The following is a 24,357-nucleotide window of genomic DNA, read 5'->3' as shown; positions in this document are numbered from 1 at the left end:
TACATAAAAAATGAGTGAAAAAGCAGGCTGACACGTGGTCTCTTTTTCTGTAATAGTCCCAAGTGAGCTCCAATTAAATTTCGTGTAAAATCTGCATATTGAAGAAGACTGTGCGTGTTCTCCTTTAGAAATCTTTCTTAGTGAAGCAAGTGACAGACAGTTTAAGAGCGTGTCAGTTGCCTTCTTTCTCGACTCGCACACCGAGCACTGCTGAAACCGAAAATTAAAATTTGTCGCGTTTAACTCTTGAGTTTCGTGTAGATTTAACTTAAGATGTTTTATAATATATCTCTAACCGCTTATACTCTTTCCTTTCGAGCAACTTGGGCGTGTAAATGAATGCTACTTTGTTTATGCATTACGTAAGCCATTAATTAACCATCTAATAATTACCGAATAGGAATCGGATTAGGAAAGCAATGATTAGTTGATTTCCTAATCCGATGCAATTATTATTACTATTACTCGGAAAATATAAATAAAAAGTAACAAAACATTAATATTCTTAGCCAGTCTAAAATATGATTTGTTTATGATTTCATCTGAGTCTGCGTATAGTCTCTATTTAATAAATGAAATATAAAATAGTTTAATTTAAAATTATTTTTTAATTTTCCAGAGAAAAGGATTGCCTCCAAAGAATGTAAAGATATCTCCTCCGGTAAAGAGACATTCACCTGAATAACATTTCACCTAATATGAAAAACATTCCTTTTGACACTCAAACGAAAAATAATTATACAAACAAATGTCAATAAATCAAAGGAGAAGCTAAATTGCCCTTCAGAAGTGAGTTGTAGCCGGTTTAGACGATAAACATTTACGATGCTAGAAGTCATCGTAAATATTCTTATTTTTATTCTGATAATAAGGGAAACTGCACACGTTTGAACTAAGATGGAATCAACATGTCAGTGGAATCGTAATTTGTGTCTACGACACTATTTTTGAACCAGAATTCAGTATTTTCCATTTGAAAATAATACTGCAAGATGCCTGGCGGTTACATGATAAATATTCGAAAGAGTCGCCAGTCACTATGAAATATCACCCACATTATTATCCCACATGCTTAACTGAACACAGAATATTATTCTACATTTTTTTTTCTTGTTTAAAAAAGGGAAAGTAATAAGCTAAGAATATTTACATATGTACATGCATAAGTAAAACTTATACGAGTCATGCTGGCACCAAATGGCTCATCCAGTCTTCAAGACTTTGAACAGAACAATTTATCAGAAACCCAGCGGTATGATGTCTTTGAATCTGAATTACAGAAAGACAGTTATTAAGAGCGCCACAGTACCCAACAATCAGAGTCCATATCGTGGATGACTCGGACTTCTGAGTGTTCATAAATCAAGTGTTACGCAATAATGCTATACAATGGTGGTTTATTACGCTTATCAACAAAAATTAGAAAACAAAAACTTAATCTAAAAAGAATGAAAAAATACGAAGATAAGCATGCTTTATTAATTTGCCAATATACATTCCTTATTCAGAATTTAAATAATGCAGTATCGCGTTTCGCTTGAAATTAAGTGTCTGAATTTAAATGTCATCTTAACCACTTTTGCTCTGTCAGTTTTTAAAGAACCATTAATTCAATCTTTGCGAATATAATACTTATCCCAGCCCGCTTCCTTTTAAAGATCTTCCAGTTATGCTTCCATTATCTGATTCGTTTTTTTTTTGGCTGATAAGACGGAAAGCAAGCTATCTGTAAAAGGGCAAAAAAATATTTTTGTTTGCGCAAAACACTGAAAGTATTTTGTATTTCCCAGTAAGTGATCTTTTCCATTTGGGCATTTTACATAAATAAACATAAATGAAATTCTCACAGATGCAGCAACTTCTGCTTAAGATAATTTTGTCTGAAATTTTCTGGATAAATCACACGCACGATAAAACCGTGTTAGTTCAACGCCTGAGTGCCTTTAAATCCTGGTTATTCTTCTACATACATGTCGTACAGACCTGATGATTTCAAATTCTTTTTCTGGGGGGGGGGGAGGACAATAAAAAGAGGATTATTTTAGAGAGATGCTGACAGCAACTCCTGTTTAATTTTCAGATTGAAAAATGCCACATGCAACGATCAGGATTTAGGAAACTAAAAATATTCGGTCATACATCTTTGGTTTGCACTTCCCAAGGCTTTCTTGGACGAACAGCGCCAAGTATCGGGGAAAATATAATTCGAAATCGTAATAACCTCTGACGGCGAATCACTGACATACAGAAGAGCGAACGAAAGAACAGTCATAAGTTTCTGCAGCATCGATACAGAAGTGGAGGATAAAAATGCAGTCTGGCATGTCGCGCAGCGAGTAGCCGGAAAAGAAACCGAACACTTAATTACAGGGTGCAGAGGACCATATGATGGGAGCTTGCTGAGGAGTCTTGATTAAATGCCTTAGAAATATCGGAAGCACAACAATCTGGATTTCACCAAACTAGGAAAAGAAGAAATTTTAAAAAAATCTGTTTTGGTAAGACAACACTGATGTTGATTTTAATGAGGAGAGAACTTGACAGCACATTTATGTTCTAACATTTAATATAAAATAAGAAACAGTCGAAAAAAACACACACACACTAGATATGATGACTGCTGGTACGTTGTCGCTTTAGTTCCTTCCAACAATCCTTCAGTTCGACTGTCCCCGAAATGTAAATCTTGATTTAACTTTTCCTATATTTGCTCTCTATAACACGATATCTTACCATAGCCTAGCCACGATATACAGGGTGGTTCAAATTTCCACGTACAAACTTTGAGGAGAGATAGAGAACATCAAAATCAACCATATTCACATAGGAAAGCATGACCAGAAACGCCACCAGAAGGTACTAAAAGGGACACGAATATACAGAAATCACACAGGGCAGTAAGTAACGTAAAAACTTTATTAGACGTAACTGGACAGTTTAATAGTAGTTGGATACATAATATGGTAAACGAGGTGCATGTTTGCCATCTCAGCATTCGTAAAACGACGAATGTTCTTCGTACGATGTCCAAAGCTTGAATGAGGAAAAGGCCCCAATTGCTCACCTGGAGCGCTGGCGAACAGCGCCACCTATCACTTTCGGGTGGCGTTTCTGATCATGCTTTCCTATGTGAATAGGGTTGATTTTGGTGTTCTGTACCTCCCTCAAAGTTTGTAAGTGGAATTTTGAACCACCCTGTATATCTGGCTCTTTCCCACGAAAAATTTATTACCTCTTGTTGGCAAGATTATTATAAAACATTTATGATATCCTTCCAACGAATCAAACCTTACATACAAAATTATTTATGTTCTCCGTTACAAGTTAAATAATGAATGCGTTTTATTAATTAAAGAGCTCATTAAACTCTCTAGAAATGCAGCACGAGTGCAACGAAATCCATTTTTAAATATCACATGGATTTTATAGTGAAATGTTGTTTCGGTTAGCTACCAGACCATATTCTCTCAGCCTAAGATAAACTACCAAAGTCATTAGAATTTAGAACTACTTTTAATTCTTTTATGCTGCGTTTATTTGTGTTTACACCCAGTTTTGGAGTGTTTTTCGTCGTGTTGTATTAATCGATACTCTAATAACAGCCAAGTACTTTCTATAGACCCTGTCAGTGACAATAAATATTATCTTTTATGTACAAAGACAATTTATGTGATCATTACCTTTTAAAAGGTGGAACTGCAGGGAAGCTTCGACGACGGTAGGTAACTACACCAAGATTCTAACAAAAACTCATAAAACATGTATGCCGTAATAGCCTCTTTTCCGCTCTTAAACATCCGTCTATCACTTGTATGTCTGGAGTTCTAAATGTTCCATTCAGCCATTTGCATTTCAGATGTTTCGCGGCTAACGTACTTGGATACACTGGGAGTTGCTTTGTGCCAACAGCCATGCATTTTCCATGTGTGGCACGATATAGAACACAACCCATGTCACTCACACATTAAACGGTTGTGTGTGTGTAAAAACGGGTCTGCATATTGTAGCTATAATATGACTTGTGGGAATCTTCTAGTTTTTTTTTTCTTTATAAATAATGATGAGCTATCAGAAACAAGAGGGTGCAATGTCAGTGTGTACCGCGGTAGAAACACAGCAAATAGACTGGAAAAGTTAACTATTCATAAGTCGTGATATTCTGGTTCTCAAAAGCGTTATCATGTGAATATCTACAACCAGCTACTAAACAAGAGTATAAAAATCATTCTCAAGGGTTATGAATATATGTGCCTATAGACTACGATAAGATTAGGGAAACTAATGCAATAGAAAAACGAATGCAAAGCAGTAATCTGAACAATATTCAATTACAAAATTGACAGTTCTACAGTAGACGACATTTCAGTTCTCATTTCCATTGGATTAAAAACCTTATTGTAAGTGAACGAAGAAAACATTTATTCAAGACATTTGAACTCCGCAGTGATTTTTATTGCTCCTTAGTCTCAATCATCATCCTGAGCTAGCAGATGTACATTTAAAATTAGTTAAATTATAGACAGACACGCCGACCGCGTTGTTTATAAGTAGATTACATTTTACGTTGTCCTTTGGTCCAGCATCATTATAGGAAGGATAAGAATAATTTGCAAGTAGAAATAACGTTTATTATTATGCAAGTGTTGCGTGTGTAAATATGTTATCTCTGGATTATATTTACGGCGCATAATACGGATTCAGAGCCTCCATAGTTCAGTTGGTTTCGACGAAAGACCCAGATCCGAATTTCCTCTATAACGTGAGGAACCTTTATCAGCTGTTTGCAATCACACGGCAAATAGTCGGCAGTGAAGGGATCTTTCTCTCAAAGGGATCTTTCTGACAGGCAAACTTGTCAGAAGAACAAACGCAATATACAGACATAGGGAACCACGAAAAAGGATTCTTCTCGTTATTTCACTACAGGCCCAAATCGAGCCTCGGCCTCATGAATTTGTTGCTTTCAGCCCTCTTTGTCCAAAATTGTACTTCTTCAGTTTGAATATTGTAATAAGATTTTGCTCTCTTGACTAATGGTGTCTATCCATCTTGTTCTATGTTTTCCTGTTGGTCTTTTACCAAGAATGTTACTATTTATAGCCTTCTTAAGAATACTGTCATTTTCCTTACGAAAAACATGTCCTGCCCACTGCGACTTTTGAACTTGATTAAACTAGGAACTGTAGGTTCTTATAAGATGTAACTCATGGGTGTATCTGGTCTTCCAGGAATCATTATCATCGCTGGGTAATCTGAAGGATTTTCCTTTTAAAAGCTGAAATCAAATCCTCGATTCTTGCCGTAAATATCCAGATTTCACAGAGAACACCTGGATGGATTATCGATTTCTATATTTTACTTGAGTCTTCCAATGAGTATCTTTTAAAGTGAGTACACGTGGGAGAGAATAAAAATCCTCTCTCTTTATTCGATTCTGCACTTCCACCATCTCATTTGATTGGCTAGCGATCATTACTCCTAAATATTTAAATTGTTCCACTTTTTTTCCATTTCAAGGTTCCCAATTTTCACACAGTGTACTGATTCTGCCTAGTATTAAGTTCATTACTTTAGTTTTCTGTTGATTGAATGTCACTTCATATGCTGCAATCCGCACTGATTTGTTTGTTAGCGTCTTTCGTATGATCTCTACTAGAAAACGTCTGATAATGTATTTCAAAGCTAAGTTTAAAGTAGTATCGACACTAGATCATCTCTTAATTATATCTGATCTACTCTTGATTGGTCTTTCCTGAAACCTCTTTAACAGACACTACTTTATCTCCTCCATAAATGCTCTTCAGAATCGAAGTAAATACTTCTACATACTTGTATGTTGTACATGACACAGAGAAATACCTCTGTAATATCCACAGTCTTCTTATATCGGGCAAATCAGACGCTCTCCATTCTTTTGCCATTCGCTCTTTCTTCCATACGGTTTCATAAATTTGTTTTCTATTTTCTTTCCTCCTGCTTTCACTTGGCTGGGATTTTATCTATCCCAGAATGGACATCGCTATGCTCTTGCCGTAGCAGATTAATCTTTTACATTAGTAGCTGCGGAGGCAATGTTTTTATTCATCAATTCTTGGAAATATTCTCTCCATGTGTGTTTTTTCGTTTTACTTTGTTAATATGTTCTGCATAAATCAAGCCCTTCTGTTGTGCATTTCATTATTCATTTGCCAGGGTGGGTTCGTCTTTGCTTCCTTCGACAGATTTTATCTGCTTCTTGTCTCAATTCTTTCTATATTTTTTATTCCTAGTTGGTTTGCAGCAAATTCTTTGCATGCTTTATTTCTTTTATCTTATTGCCTGAACGCATTCATCTGTCTCTTTTCTTTTGCTAATTTTCGTATTTCCAAGTTTCTTCTATTTAGAATCCATTGTTTGTAATGTATGTCTAGCTTCTTTCTATATTTCGGTCTCTATTTTTCCCTTAATTTTGATCTGGAAGTTGGTTTTAACTTTAATTTCTTTATGCTTCTGCAAGTTAAGCTTGAGTGTGCTTTCGTCTCTTTCTTATTTCTTCACTGTCTTTAATTTCGAAAAGGTAACAAGCTTCTCTATACGATCTTACATCCATAATACTTGATGCCAATCTTTCATTTAGAAGCACGTAATTAATTTGATTAAATGCTAGACTATCTGGGTATAGCCATGTCCTTTTATGGATATCTATGAGGAACGCAGGTAGAGGATTATTTACTTAAGCAAAATCAATTTTTCTCCATTATCATTGGAGCGTATATATGTAGACAGTTTTCCAGTTGCTCCTTTATATCTTACTGACCAACTTCGGCATTGAAATTATCAGATGGTGCTGAATTATACAACCTCTACATTTTACAGAAGAAATCCCGTTTTTCTATCTCATTCTTTTCTTCTGATGGTAAGCATTTGGAATTCATAAATTAAAGAATTTTGTTCTGATTATTATTGTACATAATCTTTCATTCACAGTTTAAAATCTAAAACATTATCTTTAGTGTCTGTCTGTTATAAATGGTACTCCGAACTCACGTTTTTCTGATTCTTTTCCATTTAAAAAAAAATTAATTTTCTAAAATTTTGGATTTCTTTTTCGAACCATCTTGTTTCTTGTGCTGCCACTAATTTTAATTGGTATCGATGGATTTCTGATATGAGTGCTCCTGGCTTACATAATGTTCTTCTATCCCAAGTCCCCGTTAAGAATAAACGACTGTTCCGTCCAATTTAGTTTCACACACTGACTCACACTGTAAAGTGTGGGTCTGAGGGTAAATCAGGGAAGGAACACCTTTTCGATTTGCTTCTGTCACTACATTATATTTAGATGCAGTAAAGAATTAAAATTCCTAATTTAGGCCATAACTAGGTTTCCCTTTTTTCCCAACCTGTATCTTGTCTTCAGTCCGCCGATGACGCTCAATTGTATGTCCCAATATTCTTCTTTGACAAACGTATACAGACAGTTTCGTGTATGGAATGAAAAACCCGGAGTAGTTCACGTGAATCCCACCTCCGTATCAGAGTGGAGGAGTAACGAATTGCACGTTCGGTTGAGAAATACCTTTTATTCCGAGATGAAGTGCTTCACATCACTAGACAATAAGTGAACCCAAGTCTTTTCTAGGAAAAGGATATCTGTCGTGTCCTTCAGATATCCGAGGTGAAATACCACTTAATGGTTGCAATTATATCGTGAACTGCGAAGATTAAGGTTGTAATTACGTATCTCGCTTAAGGAGTAATTTTGAAAGGATGTCATACTTAATGGGAGGAGGTTTGGAGTAAAAAAAAATAGCGCTTGGCGACTTAGTTCTAGATATCTATGTAATCACAAAGAAGACAAAGCACTGTCCTTTTTTTCGGTTACAAAAACTGGCCATTAATGCGCTTTTTTATTTAATTTACAAAGTTTAAACCATCCGAAGAAATTATTGAATACAAATGAACATCGATTATTGATTTAATTTTGATTTCAAAATATTATTACGTAGGTGTTATTATCTACCATAATGGCAAACAGATAAAATTATAATTGCATTTCTTAATGCTAATGTTATTCTACAAAGAAAACAGTCAATTCCTACGAAGTTTTACTGTCTGTTTCATTGTCCACATTTGCAATATACTTTCTGTATGGAAGCAAGTGTGAAGACAATACTTGAAAAATGCTGACGCTAGATTGGACAGTAAGTAATTTGGCATTTAAGAATACTGAACTGCTCTCCTGACACTACATGTAAGAAACAATCTTAAAATGGTGGTAAATCGAAAAGTGGGGATAAAAGGTCGTAAACCAGAACAAATAAACACAGCGAATGCTCCATTTATCTTAGTGATAAAGGACTCTTTGCCGGAAATCGAAAAACGTTTTCTGTGAAAGATAGAAAGATTAATGCTGCATTTTTTAGAAATTATTGTCAGGAAGCAAAACAGATTTACTCGAGGGAGAATCTCATTTGCGGAACATTATAAAGTGGTCTCGGTTATATTAAAAAAAAAAAATTGAATGAGACGATGTAATAGAAAATTTTGCTATGCAGCGATGCTCTGCTGAATTTCCTGTACTTCGGAATGATATAAGGTAATAATCTTAAAATGTAACTGACAAGTACAATACAAGACATAAAAACATTCTATGCTCAAAAAAGATTCTCGGATCTATCAAGGTTTCTGCTTTTCCCGAAAAGGAATTGTAGATGCATTTCTGGGTTCCGAAAATATATTTGTAAGGCAACACGCATTTCACGTGCTGTTTCTCTAAATGAAAATTCAGTTTATAACGTTTAAAATGAAGATGAAGTGGATAGGTTTAAATAAGCGAAAAATCACATGTTTATTGTCATCTGTTTTTTGGCTGCGTTCTCCCCTTTTTTTGACCTTGCCTGTATGTATTAATTCAAGCTTTGAAAGTTATCTTTACCCACGTCAGTTTCGTAATTTCCGCTGCAGACAGTCAGTTTTGCAGTGAATTTGCTGATTCCGGCAAGTCATCTATCTTCTGTATACAGACATCCCTTTGAGTTTATTGTTAACGCCTGTCACTACATTACAATAAGTGTAATCAAAATTTATGGCCATCTACGAGGGCTATTTTAAATAGTTGCTACTCTCAGCCAAAATGTAATGGCAGAAATCAAGCAAACCCACGCGCTGATAGATTTGGTATTTATAAAATTAGTTCACTTTTCTGAAAGCGCAGCCGCTGTGATTGATGAAGAGATGTTGCTGTAGTAATTTACTAAACCCAATTATCTTGATGCCGTGGAAGTAGAAGTCTTTTTAATATGGTAAGTTATATCCGCGCGGAAGGCAGTGACGTTTTCATTTATAACGCGGGGTTGTTTGGGGACTTTCTTTTATCGAAGAGATTGATGCATGACGGCTAAAAAGGAAATCTTACAGAAGTTGAAAATAAAATATTAGACCACCCCCACTTCAGACGGTTTTAAATACAATTAATCGGGCGTCTTCCCGAAGACGTGGATACCGATGTAGGGTTTTTCTTTCGCATTTTAAATTCCACATTAAGTTTGTACGTAAGTAACAAGTTTAACCTTAAAGTCTGCAAACTATCTCACTTATGGTAGGTCGTGCCATTAAGACAATGACAGTCGTATGCATTATTAATAAATACGAGTGATTTATAATTTAAATCATTCGTCCATGCTTTTAAATAAATTCCTCAAGAGATGTTAATTCAGCTGTATAGCAGGCAATATTGTTAAGTGTCAGATGGTAAAAATACGTTCATCAGAATACAAAAATGAAAGAAAAATGCACTTCAGATGAGATTCCTTCTAAACAAACATCAAAATGCACGCCTTTGGATGCATAGCGACTAGACGCCATGACATTTTATAAAGGCTTTCCTTCCACCTACTCATGAGACTCAGGATTCACCTAGTTCCTCCCCCCCCCTAGATTATTAAGTTTATACGAAGCCAAGTTACTTGGCTGTGGAACATGTCTGGAGTATTAATATTTCAACGGAAGACAGGATAAGATTTTGCAATGTCTGCTATGCCATCTTTCCTCTTTCTTAATTTCGTCGGGTGACGAATATCTTGGAAGAGTTATATCTCATTCATATTATTATTAGTAGTAGCAGTATCATTCAAAGTATTCCTATTCGTGCCGAATACCTATTACGATTTATTCAGCATTAAAAATCAGTGAATTTCTGACACAGTAAATACGACTGCATTAGAAATACGAGCTTGGTATTATTCTTATATCGAAGATTTTAGTAATAAAAACTCTGCAGATAAAAATATAAAGGAAAGAACATGGCAATTTGCATTTGGTCACCAATTACAATGTTTTCAGGAAACAAATGCATAGCGATTGTTTTCTAATTTTTGTAAAATATTTTATCTACATCAGTTTTATCCGTTTCAAATTCGGCTAACAATTCTTCTAGACGAACAGGTTTCAGTGACATTTCACAATCATGGTTTTTACTAACACCTGTTGAAGTATTCAAATTTATAATCGAAATAATTTTAGTCTAAAATTAACCACAGTGACAGAAATCATAGTGGCACACGTGATAACATAAAATAAACTCTTAAGTACATTTAACCTAAAAAAACAGCTCTACGGTTCGATTTATGTTACAAAGCAGACGTCATTGAACAATAACTTCGTTTCACTGTTGAGTGATTGAACCGAAGACCAAAATTGCAACAATATCTCACTAGCATTCGGTAGTAGAGATAATGTGTTATGATTTTTGTCATTTATAAACAAACGAATGTAATGACATGTCTTTTGTAGATCCTCTTTACAAAGCTATGGGTAAATATATTAGCAAATTTCTCTCTCTCTCTCTCTCTCTCTCTCTGTGTGTGTGTGACGTACTTCTTTTTACAGGTTTGTTCTGTAATAAACTGCAATTTGCTTGCTTCATTCAAAGATCTATTTACGGAAGTCCTGTAGCAACCCACCTCTCGCTCATATATACTTTTCTGTTACATTTCCCCCCCCCATTCCTGTGAAGTAATAAACATTCTGAACTCTCATTCATGACCATTTACAAAGTTTACTATTAAAATCCTTTCGTTCTACTACCACAACACATTACTATTTTCTCCTCACTAGCACTCAGCAGGTAGCTTATTAAATCCACGGATCTCTTATTAAAACGAGTACGTTCTCTTATGTTTGCAGTTGCGATTTGTAACGAAGTTCCAAGCTGCTTTGCCGCAGTTCTACTTCTGACTGCACTTTGTGCAATGAAGTTTAGCCACACACGCTGCAAGAGTGACACTTATGGATTTTATGTTGCAACAGCCAGGCGAAATGGAGCATCTGGCATTTTTCAAACGGGTTACGATGCATACCAAGGTGTATGTGCTTCACAGGAAGTGCTGAGAGTATATATGCGAAGCATTTTACGCAATAACAAAAAATGATATTTCGCGTATTAATTACCTGTTTCTGTTTCGAGACTAGCAGATCAGTATTTTAAAGGACTGAGATTAATACGTTTTAATTTGCAAATCAAACGGACACTCTTATTTTAGGCATCCCTCATATACCGAAACGCGTATGGAATTTGCAGCTGACCTGCCTTATAGTTGCAATTTATATTTGCAATAAACAGTCTACGAAACTGCAAAGTCGTTTCTTATTAAACTTTTCCAGTTTATAAAATGAGTCGGCGCGAGTGAAAAATCATTTAAAAGCATCGTCCATTTGATCGGAATTAATGGTACACGGTAATGCACGACGTAAATAATTACAGCACCGTGTCGATCCTTCTTTTACTTACCACCATTAGATTCACATAAGTTTTCTGCTTAATAGAATTTCTTACCTAAAACTGCGCCAATAAACGGCGTCGGGGTTTTAATGCAAGCGTTTCTTCAGACTTCCTTTTAACAGTTAAGATCGTTCGCGCGCTACCATTGCTTTTCATTATGCGTACACCTCGTTACGGAATTATGAATGTAATAACTTCTCCATGTCTCGTCAATTTCTAATTATGTTAAGCACCTTCCGAGAGGTTTCAACTAAACGTACTGGTCCATGGACTTTAAATCGTTATTCTAGTAAAAAATCATTTCGGCCGACGCTGATTTGCATATACGTCGAGGATTACGGCAGCATACATACCTTCCAAAAAGCGATAAACTATACGGCGATGAGCGTACTTCCATCAAGTTAGATCGGAGAAAGATGTCAATGATATGCCTTAATAAAATATTACGCAATGAATTATCATCGAGGATAATTCATCTGTGAAGTGGTTTTAGATCTCACGAGAGGTAGCCATAAACCCAAAATGATCAATGCTCACGTGCATCGTTTATTAAAAAAGAAAGTATTTTTTTGACAGGAATCTGCATCAAATGAACCAAAACAGCGGTGGACTGTGGGTGAAGCCAATAGTGATGCTGTCAGACATCAGTTAGCGGACAGAAACTCGAAAGTTTGTCGCAGCAGAAAAAAAAAATTCCTTTCTGACTTTAAATAAAGTGAACTGCAGCTATTTGTCTTCGTATGATTACAACTTTACGTTATTCGTCGCAGATGTATTTCCCTTACAGAAATAGACCTAGTGAGGCTTCTAGAGAAGATTATTTGAAAGATTCATTCCAACTTCCTGCTTTCCAGACGGTTTCGTTGTTGGCTGCCTTTCCATAAAAATATGGAAAGTTGATGGCCACATGGATATCTTGTCATCTATAACAGCTATTAGTTATGTATTGTAACCTTAGTAGCATATATATTAGGAAGGGGTGTCCTAGGTTGGATTCCCATCGGCGACGCGAGGAGCTAAAGGATCTTCCTCAGCCATAGCGCCAAGTTAGCCGGTCTTGGACGTGGACAGTAAAGTTTTTCCCCAGTTTATCTGGGGTTTTTCATCCCGCAAGCAGACAAGCCGACCCCATGAACACACAGGGTACAGTCATAGGATATAGTATGGCAAGGAAGGCAACGGGAAACCACTTTGCTCATAGTCATTTCCCTAGATGGTGGCGTATATATAGCTTCCCCTAAATAGCAGAAAGGCTATAACCACAACAACAAACGTTACCGGGAGAAAAATCCTCCGATTCCGTATGAGACCGGTTAACTCACCTTTCGTCGAAAGAGACCAGATTAAGGTTCCTCACGTCATGGACAGGAATCGATCCCAGGTCTTTCAGACCAAAGGGCTTCGTCTATACCGACTAAGCTTTATATTAGTTTTATATTTCCTGTAAATCTTCCCTTCCGTAAAATAATACCTGCAGAAACAAAAGTTGAAGCTACCAGTCCAGATCATAAACATTTGATATACTGTTATAAGCAATTCGATTACGAACATGCCACAGAGATTTGTTGATTGCTTCAATGTGTCGAACTTTTGTAACAATACATTCACAAATACCTGAGAAGTTGCATTTTATAGTAAAAGGGAAGAGACTGCTTATTGTGAATATATTTATCTGTTTTTTGCAGAGCCGCAAAAATGACCAACTCGGAGATCCGTACTTAATAAGCTACATAATTGACATCTGAACTCACATGTTTCAGATATGGGCTATACTTGCATATAATTATATTCAGACAGCAACGAAGAAACGAGAATATCAAAAGACAGCGCAGTTCCCAATTCCCTCATTAGGACATCGCGTCTAGAGAAACGATAAAAGTAAGCAGTTTAAGAATTGCCAGGCTAGCGATTCTCATAACGTATTACCAGAGCTCAGTAATTTTAGTACAACTTTTCAGCAAAAGGATCACACTCCACACGCGATCAATATCTTTCGCATAGTACTTACATTTCCTCTTGATCCACTGAAGAACATTACACTCGGCTCCCGAGTTTCGCTAGGCTATCAGTAAACCTGATAGCTCTAGAAGTTATCTATACTCTATAAGAACAGCCGTTATTTTGAGTGTGTGTCCCGATTATTACACGCGAGAAAGCCTCGGTGCGTACGTAGAAGGTACGGCGGTATTCCTCTGGGATATTCTCTTGTGCTACCTAGAAGTAACGCTCCAATCCCAGAAGCAACAAAGACGATTGTGTGTGTGTTTACGTGAAGGCTAAAAAGAGAAGAGACTATGTCAAGGTGAATCCGTCACTTTCTCATTTTTGTAGTAAAGCCTTAGATCGGTTGTCATGCATAAACAAAAGAAAAGATTAGCTGCACGCACTGAAATATAAATAAATTCCGAAGAGTTAATCGCATTCAAACCACAGCAAAATACTGGGGTTTATTTATGTTCAGAACAGACTGCGTTAAACCTAAAAATGTTAAGCGTTCAGATTAAATGGAATTGTTACAAAATACATGTTAAGATACTTAAATAAATATCTAGAATAGCATTTACTGGTTGTACAGAAGCGCGACACTAAATTGTACTCAAATGTTGGGCACATCAATCTCGCTCAAGTTCGAAACAACGTAAGGAAATTAAAACGAGTACCATTAGATCTATAGCAGTACACTTCAGTTAGTTTTAAAGAATACCCACAACACAACTATTGTGCGAAGGATATGTTTAATTTCACTGCAGACCTAAATCTTATAAGCAATTTATCATGGCCGCTAAATGCGGCCCTACAAATGAATGTAACGGAGCACCAATTGAAAAGCCACCGTGCACACCCAATACGAACACGTATTATAGTTCAAATGGGCAATCTGATATTCTAAAATAAATAAGCGAGACTTTTGGGTTAATTTGAATCGTAATACAAGCAGAATATCAACTCTCTAGAGTATTCATCCGCCACTTAGTTACGTATAAGGTTGAAGTGAGCCTTGTTGGAATGCGCAAGGTAGCTAAGGCCAAGAGAAGAGGAAACTAGTCTCACAAATGCATGTTTATCTGTTTTTAAAGGGAAGGAAAATGAAGTACTAGGAAAATATAACCTGTCTCCTGAAGAAACAGACTGGAAAAAATAGGATATGCACCTTTAATTCAAATACAGGAGTCCAGTCTTTCACAGCAGCCCTCGTCTGCACTTACTGAATATTTGAAAACAAAAATCTTCGTAGCCAAAGGCTAATATTTCGCCTCCATAAACGAATAATTGAGGAAAATTAAACTGTTTTCTTCGAAATGAAAAGCATTCCCATGCTGAAAATTCAAATCATTAAACTTCAAAGCACTTATGCAAACCATTTAAGGATAAAAATGTAAATAAAATCAAATATTTGTCCAAAATTAAGGCCAGGTTTCATGATTTAGTCCAAATCATTGACATTTTCCTTTGAAATTCAAAATGACTTGGATTTGAATGCATATATCGGTGTTAGAGAAATGTAACAGAATGCACATAAAATGCTACGTGATAGCCATCTTTGAACATATCATTGAACAATGATAGCCATCAAGGAAAGACAAACTAAATTCATTAATTGAACATTTGAATTATTTTGAAAAACAAGGTTATGCTTGACAACGGTTTATTTCATTATCTTTATGAAAACCTCACTTATAAATGATGAATTCCTAAACTACGTTAGCGACACGTCTATCCATGAAACTAATCATTTTTGGTCCATAAAAATCCTTCTCTAGAGGCCAAGTAGAGAGCTCGGTTGCCCGAGAGGAAAATGCCATTGCCGATTCGATTCTTCATGCATTCAAGGAAAGATTTTCCTGTTAGAAGTAAAGTTACATTTTACAGAAACGTTTCATTTCTCGACATAGCTCTAACCAAAATCGACTCCTTCATTCCAAACAAAATAGTACACTCAAGTCTGGAATATTTCCAATTATGACAATCCAACATTGAAAGTACATTTTCTTTATTCCTGCTTTTATTTTTCCAGAAGAACTCTTAGGTTAAAATAATATTTGAACCTCAAGATTAAATTAAGCAAACAGACCAAAGGGATATATTAGCCAAATTAAAGTACCAAATGTGTTACAGGTTAAAACTTTTGCGGATCGCAATGACATTAAAAGTACGATAAGTGCAAAGCAAATGTGAAAAATTTTTATAAATATAATGCGAATAATTTCTTTTTGTTTTTTGTAATTTTTAATCTTAAAACATTTCAATGATGTCTACGTTTTCCTTATCTAGAGTTACATGTATTGTTTCTTAAGGAATGACAGACTCAGCAACTATAAATGAAAATTTGGCTTTTATGTCATTTAGACGAGTCGTTGGAGATTTCTAGAGGTAGTCTTACGTCCTTAAAATGGCTGAGAAACACTGCATTAGTTCACTATGATGAACTTTTTCAGATATCCGAAATATTTAGATTCCATTTTTAAGATGAGTTTTATTATTCAAGTTTAAAATGATTAAAATAAATCAAATCTGCAAATAAGATGTATTACGTGCTAGAGAGAGATACATGAAATGCATCTAAATCTATTATTTTTCAAGTTCTGTGGTCTCAAGCGCAGGAGTTTCCAGATTATCCAATCACCCTCAGCCAAGCGACGGTGTGTTAATGTAACACGGGTTTGCAAATAGAATTCAAAACACGCACACAATTCCAGGGAGTTATAAATTGTATGAAAAAATATCCTGACCACTCGTAAAACACTTATCAATTCACTTTTCACTTTAATATCTATTCTCTATATTATTACGTGGACTTCTTAATATCTAAGGACTCATCGCGGGAGGACATCACACACTACACAATCCACCATATGCACACAGCTTAATCCTCCATGTACACACCGTCCACATACTATGTCACCCAATGCCTACAAATAGTATTTTGTCTTAGCTCTATGTTGGGGAAAAATCCGATCCTTCGGAAGCCCGTAGTAACGTATGAAAGTAGCTAAATCATTGGTGTGATATCTACACAGAACCAGTAACTAAAACTAGTCTGAAATAATTAGCATTAGTTGCAGTGCTTCGAAATTAATTTGTTAACTACATTCCATACGAATTTAAATATGAATGTAAACATTTGAAAATAAAACGTAAATAAAAAGAAATATAGTTTCGGTTTTGTGTTTCATTTCGAAAGTTGAAAATTTAAATTTTTAAAATTTAAAAATGTTTGGTAATCTCTACCTTCTTCTTAAGATATAAATATAAAATATTAAGATATTAAAATATAAATGAGCCATTTAATATTTTATGTTTAAATACATTTAATATGTTAAAATATTGTAAAATAAACGGAGCTATTTGCTATGTAACATAGTTTTTCATCATCTAACTACATTGCATATTTAATCATATAAAAGTGAAATTATCTATTTAGAAAATAAAATACAGTGTGTGTGTACAACGCATGCTTGTATATTTTGATAATACTAAATGTGGTATTTAGTATTTGAAAATACTAAATATCGTATTATCGAAGTTTAGTATAGATGTTTTAATTCGCTAATAAATGCTGGGTTTATTCACTCCGTTTACACGTGTCTAATGATTATTGATGGAGTCATCCCGCTAAGGTACGAAACCCATCAAGTATACGTCCCACTACGATACTCAGGCATACAAACGCTTTGAAGGCATCTTTAATTTAATTTGTTGATGGGTTTTGGTTAGTGGTTACCAGCAACATTGCTTATCTATGTTGCAGAATTGTCTACAAAAATGTGATTATGCTCAACATACTTAAGTTGAGCACAGTCTTATTTTTATAGATAATCCAATGTCTAACACCTGTTTCTGAATTCACAATACGAAGCAAAAAATTTGCGCCCGATTTCTCAAAATGACCCAAAATTCATTGAGATGAGAGCACACGTTCTCTCTTTTAGTTGGAATTCAAACATTTGGGGACCCACTTTGCTGAGAATTTCTGAATGTTCAGATATTGATCGGTAATGACTAACTCTTTCCCTGGATGTCCACAGAATCTTTGCAATATTTTACGCTGGTATGCGTCTATCATCAAGGATCATGCCATGCATTGACGTTTTCAAGTGTGATCGCTGCGGATGGTCTTCTTGACCTGGGGGCATCTGTTGTCTTAGAATGCTCTGTTTGAAACTTGGCCTCCTATCTGCCAACTGTTGGATAAGCTGGGGGGGACGCAGTGCCCTAAAGTCTCACACAGAGTTTGGTTTCAGTTGTGGACTTTTCTCTTACAGCACGAAAAACTTGATGACGGCCCACACCTCTGCGACTTAGAATTTCTTAAAAACCTCTGAGGTTTTGTTATATATTCTAAAAGAAAACGAACAAATTATTACAATTTGATGACACATGGAGGTTAAAAGGTTTTCAAGATATGTTCTTTCTTGTAATTTTTGTACCAGTTGTTTATCAGAACTGTTCAGCCCCCCCCCCCCCTCCCTTGTAATACGCACAAGTCGTAGGATTAGTTGCTTTGGCATAATATAAACAACCAACCGAAAATAAATCGCGTAAACAATATTTACATAATTGTTAGTATACTCGTCGAAAGTAGGCTTATTAAACATCTACGCCTTAGGCGAAGTTCGAACCCTCAGCCCTTGAGAATAAACCAGCAGTTGCTTTTACCAAATGAGCTACCGAGGCAAGTTACAATTAAATCCACAAGGCGATTTCGGAAATGTTAGGTTTGAGGCCTCCTCCCAACACACACACGCACTCACACACAGAGAGAGAAATGAATATTATATACAATGTTGAAATTTTTGAATTATCGTTATTATTAATTCACTTCCTTTTCACAAGCAAAAATTCAACAGCGCCTGATGATATTCACTGGAAAACACCGAGGAATTAAAATAAATAAATTAAATTAATTAAAAAATACTAATAAAAATCTTGTTCGAGAAGCAGAACTTTAATACGTATAACTGCAGTACTCTTCGTATTCTTGCATTTTCTCATTATTAATAATTTATCTTAATACTTTATACTAATTATAATTATTGCTACATCAGTTCTATCTCTCTCATCTCTATCTTTTATTTTTTTAATCTTCGTTCAAGAGCGCAAAAGAAAACAAGCGTTGGGCCAGTAAGCAGACTTGCACGTATTAGTTTCACGAAAAGGATTACAAAATAAGACTGGACGAGTCCTGCTTAAATAGAGAAAAAAAAGGTATTTCTTCTGGCTTAACACCTCCTCTATTGAGGATTATAATTAATATCGTAGCTGAAATACAATTTAAAATATAATTTATTAAGGAAACAAGCGAAAAATTGTTTTAAAAAAGGCATCTGGTTCTTATCATTCACATTTACGCGAATTCTCATATATACTTATGCACAATTCTAAAATAAATTTGACTAAGCAACATGATTAACCCTTATTGCCGTAGTCTGCTATACCTGGCAATTAAATACGAGGATGTGCTGAAAAGTTGTGATAATCATCATGAAGGAATTGAGGTAGAACCATGTAACTTGCATATTATTCTACATACTCCCCAGGAAGTATTATACACTCGTTACAACGCTGCTTTATCATTTGCAATCCTCTGAGAGAAAAAAATGTCTTTCCCTTGTTGAACAAATTGTTCTATTTTTGTTCTAGGTATTTATCAGAACTTTTCAGCCGCCTCCACGTATATTCGCCGGTTCAATATCTCTTTTGCCAAATAACCCAAGTTATCGGGGTAAAACTTACTGTCTTTCTCTCTCTCTCCACGTGAACCTAATTAGCTTTTTAACTGAAGGTAAGTTCTTATAAAAATATCCTAGCTTCCTAGACGAAAGGCTGGTCATTTTAAAATAAATACCCTATATATTAGTATCGAAAACTAAAACTGTACACACATCAATAGTACATGGGCTACATCTTTAGTCTTATTCGCGCTTTGATGGATATTATCTCTAAACGTTTGTGCTAATAGGAATCGGGTACTTAACCATTCTTCTTTCATCATGATTACGATGATATCCAATAATTGTCCATGTTGAATTGTTGGACACACCGCTCTGGCCACACAAGGTGCAGAGGAGGTCTGTTGAGTTGAAATAGGGATTCTGTAAGCTAATCAAGTTTTTCTACGTCACTTTTTTTTTCTCAAAATATGGCAATAGGACCAGTGGCAAAACATGGTGCGTGCTGTCACTTCTGTAAAACTTCCACAGTGTAGAATGCACTGCACTATCTGGAAGTGTCACACATCCTCCCAGGAATTACAACCAGAAATTCTAATCCCAACCAGGAGAAACTACTCCTGGGACTTACAGCTTCACCACCAGATTTCACAGTTGAGATGATGCACTCGGTAATCAAACCATTCCCGGACATCCAACACACTTACGTTATTCTATCCAATAAAGGAGAAAAAGCATGTGGCGTGATTCCGGGCTACGTATGACGGATTTCATGCGCTGTACGGGTCAGTGACAATGTCCTTTTACAACAGTGTCGTCTGTATTGTTGATATTTAGATTATGTGCAGCTTCTGCCCTTCCGTAAAAACAGAGACTACAGCTTTTTAGTATTCTGGTAATAAAGAGGACTGTAGAACTCTTGGTTAATAACTTCCAGATTCCACTGCTGTTATTTCCACACCCTTTCCTAGAACCTTTTAGTCTCGATAAGGTACAGACATACAGGATTTGTTGACATGAATCACTTCATCATAATGTCACAGGGGGTCAATGTGTGACAAGAACTTGCATTGAGAAATCATTAAATAAATTCGTATTTATCTTTAAAGTCGGACATATTAATTGTTAATTAATATGGAGTTAAATAAGAAATTCTCTTCAAAGATCTCAGCTTATTTAAAGAAACTAAAATGCCTACTAGCTTCTAAATGAATTTAGTTGACTCTGCAAAATATGCATGAATATTTATATAAATTCTATTCCTGTAGCGTTTAAAAACTTCTGGAACGCACGCACTAAAGTATAACAGTTTTCAATATACCGATACTCAAAACTATTATTAAGCTTCAGTGCTACGTTGTTTATCTCGTGAACAAGCAGTTTAATACTGGCATATCACGTCTCGAACTATTAGCATAGGCACGAGCTCAATATTGCGATGTTTCTCTGAGAACAATTCTTGTATGGATAATAACAAAAAAGGGGATCATTACCATAAATCCATATGAAACCTTGCATGTCTTCGCGAAATATTGGATGTCGTACAAATATTTATGTAGAGACAAATATTCCATATTATTTGGGGCTACTATGAAGAAGAAAAAAAGCTGCGTTGCGCTTAAAAATCATTAAAACGCGCTTGTGATTTACATCGCAAGCAAATTCTTTGTAGTTTTTTTATATCCTTGCAGAGTGCTTATTACCAGAATTGAAAAATGCTATTACTTCTGAAGATGCGTTGCTATGTATCACACAATGTGTGTTCCTCTATATATACAGAATCAATTGTAATGCATGCAAATGGATGGATGTATATACAATTCTATACATTTCGTGTGTTTTGAATCCGCCAGAGATTTATGGCTAACTACGATCATGCCCGTTTTCAAACTGGCAACAATAACAACGAAACTTAATTGTCAACAAGACTATGGACAATCTACATTAATCAGAATAATATACAGCAGCATCGGTGCGATTTTACGACATTAAATCCATACACGCCATTTTTAAAATTCACTAAGATTATGGAAAGAAAAGTACAGTAAAAATTATAGTTTGGAAAGAAACTAAGGGTCTTTTCATCCTGGTTTATTAAGCATAAAGTCAGCGAGTCCCAAAAATCATTTTACTAATAGGAGTATGTTCGTACACTAGTTAAATATATAAAAACAATATTTTATTTAATAAACATAATGTTGGATAGTATATCTGTTAGATTTAAAATTGAAACGAATTAATGGATTTACCCGTTTTCAAAATAAATAAATAAATGTTGCTTCAGTTGTGCAGCGTGGTTTACAAACCTCTTTTTTTCAATTTATTCCATCACAATAAACGCAAAAAAGTACCAATTTAGATGTTTTTTTTAATAATGCAACAAGATAAACAGCAGATCGTACCCCTGGTAACACATTTCGGTATCCCATGGCAGTCCATTCAAAGTGAGTAATTGTGGGTGTCATCTATCCAAAGAGATCACTTATAGCCTCGAATGAACTTGGAAGTTTTGTCTGTTGGGATCAATTTCTACCGTTTTCTACACGAAATTTGTTAATCAACTAGATATGGAGTTAGCAATGATTTCATCACAATAGTGAAAGTTCCGAGAATTTTTGAAAGTATTCAATCCCATAGATATATGCTTATGACTTTTACCATCTCTGCCAATGAAAAAGACACGTTAGAATAAAATGCAAAAGGAAAGCTAGACCATCGCGCAACTTCTGGAAAAGTACGTACACAAGTACCTGCGTCGCCAGCATCTCACCTACAACCCAAAGTCGCTACGATAAATGCATGCGCTCTTAACCGTATTACCGTTGACCCAACTAAGTTAATTTCACCAATTCCTAAACTTCCACGGTATAGTTCAAGTGACGTATCGATGGGAAAGCCAAACAGAGTTATTTCATGCATAGGAACTATGCCTTGTAAACGCAAATATTTAACATTAGCTTAACTAAAACTACCAACTGACCACCGCAGGATTTCGGTTTCATGTCCGCAAGCTTCGAGAACACTTCTTAAGTGACTGACGCACAACGCAGGTGTAACACTTACAAGACAGGTAAAAAAAAAAAAAAACATAAAAAGGAAATTAAGATTTAACTTACTTTGAGAAACAGCACAGGACAACGAGAAGAAATGCACTAGCAACACAAGGACCCGAACGGTCATCCCTACAGGACACTTGATCTCTGTACGCGCCGGAGCCGACACACACACACACACGTCACAGTAATCACACGAGGAGTTTGTACTTGCACGTGCGCCACCGCACGCTAGATCGATGATCACACGGATAATGTAGCAGAGAAACCAGCTTCCGACTCTTATATCGGCAGTCGTAGAGCAGTCTCTACACACGTCACCGTCCAGGGAAGGAACACTGGTCGGAAGAGAGTGCAAGGTAGTGAATGAAAGAGAGGGATGAAAGCAGAACGAAAGAAAAAAAAAACAGAAGGAAGCAACAAAAAGACGATGAGGGTGTACGCAAGTGTGTCGCTTGAATTATATTCTTGAAAAGGCAGATTCTTTATTCTGAGATTAATATTTATGTCTCGAGTGCGAACTTTTTTTTCCGGTGTAGTGGTTCCTACCAATTATACCTGGCATCGGTCGTAAGCGAAGTGCAGCGCGTGAAGGCGTTTGCTTCCGCTATAATTACACTACTTATGGGGGTACAGAAAATAGCTAAAGATGCTTTATTTCTTAGAGTAATCGAAATCTTTCTCCTTTTCTTTAACTCACAAAAAAGCCTCGGTTGTCCCTCACAGTTGAAAGAGTCTCCACAGCTCTGAATGGAGCGTTTTCTCATTTATTTCAATTTCGCAAGTGCCATCATCATTCCATTCCCATTCACCGATGACATCTTAGTGAGGAAGAAAATTTTCTATATTCCCGAGATGTATTTGGAGAACTGCTAATCCTTGCGGTCTTTTGTGTTCTTTGTGAATGCTGAAAGAAGGAGAGTGAGAGATAGAGAGAGAGAGAATGCGTACTAGATATGTTGAACTTAATTGTAAATGTGTGTGCTTTTCCCGGATGCAAACCAAACAGAAATGAGCTCACAAGGTTATTTAAGGGAACTAAATATAATCGATGCAACTTACGAGTTTCTGTAAAATGATATCACATGGCCCTTTGGCTACATATTCTTTCGTTTTTTTTACTAGTAAAAGCATGGTGGACAGTCTTCTTTTAAGTGTACATCTCGAGTAATTTCAAGGTACGCTTCCAAGACGTCATTTCAAAGCGGTTCTGATTGAATATCGTTAGTTCTCGAACTAAGACACTGAAGGAGGAAAAACAGTCGGAAGAATGGAATAGACAGAGAGTAGTGAAAGCAACTGAACCTTTCGTATCGGGACTTCAAAGACTGAATAAGGTCATTTTGGAAAGCTGTTCGAAAATAAGATAACAGCATATCAATCACAGGTAACAAAAACGCATTATTCGTTCTTTCACATTCGCTAGTGAGTGGATGGCAGTGTATGGAGCAAACGTCAAGTTGTTTCAGTAAGTAACAAAAAGGAACATGTTTATATGTCCATTCGGAATGGGAGGGTTTCCCCTCCCGGAAACAGACTGAAGAACAAGCAAACGGAATTCACTTACATAATACCTTTTAGCCTCAGTTGTCATTTTCAATATCTTTCTTTATTTTTACATAATCCGGAAATGAGTCCTGCTCTGGACATCAAACATGAAATTTTTTCAAGCCACTTCAGGCCTCCAATAAGCAGATACTTACTTTCATATTGGAGATGAAATTCATCTCCTATCTAAGAATATTAACAAAAGATTCAGCCCAAGGCGGAACTCGAACCTTCATCCTGTTAATAACGAGCGGGTAAGCTATTCGGCTTATAATCAGGCCTGCAGTATAATCGTTGTTCTTTATTATTATTATAATTATCACTA

General features: G+C 35.9%; 1 protein-coding gene across 1 annotated transcript in view; it reads right to left on the bottom strand.

The window, feature by feature from the left end:
* The window catches only part of LOC150104523 (lachesin-like), a 309,995-nt gene extending 287,350 nt beyond the window's left edge, over positions 1 to 22,645 (bottom strand). Inside the window, exon 1 of the mRNA XM_090395715.1 lies at positions 22,548 to 22,645. Within this exon, the coding sequence (XP_090251841.1) occupies positions 22,548 to 22,611 (64 nt within the window). The 5' untranslated portion in view covers positions 22,612 to 22,645. The remainder of the gene's footprint in view (positions 1 to 22,547) is intronic.
* Positions 22,646 to 24,357: the final 1,712 nt, after the last annotated feature.

Source organism: Typopeltis vanoorti, chromosome 7 (assembly GCF_054136105.1).
Source record: "Typopeltis vanoorti isolate ZY-2024b chromosome 7, IOZ_Tvanoo_1.0, whole genome shotgun sequence".
Lineage (NCBI taxonomy): Eukaryota > Metazoa > Arthropoda > Arachnida > Uropygi > Thelyphonidae > Typopeltis > Typopeltis vanoorti.
The sequence above is the reverse complement of the archived record's forward strand: the minus strand, read 5'-3'. Positions and strand labels throughout refer to the sequence as shown.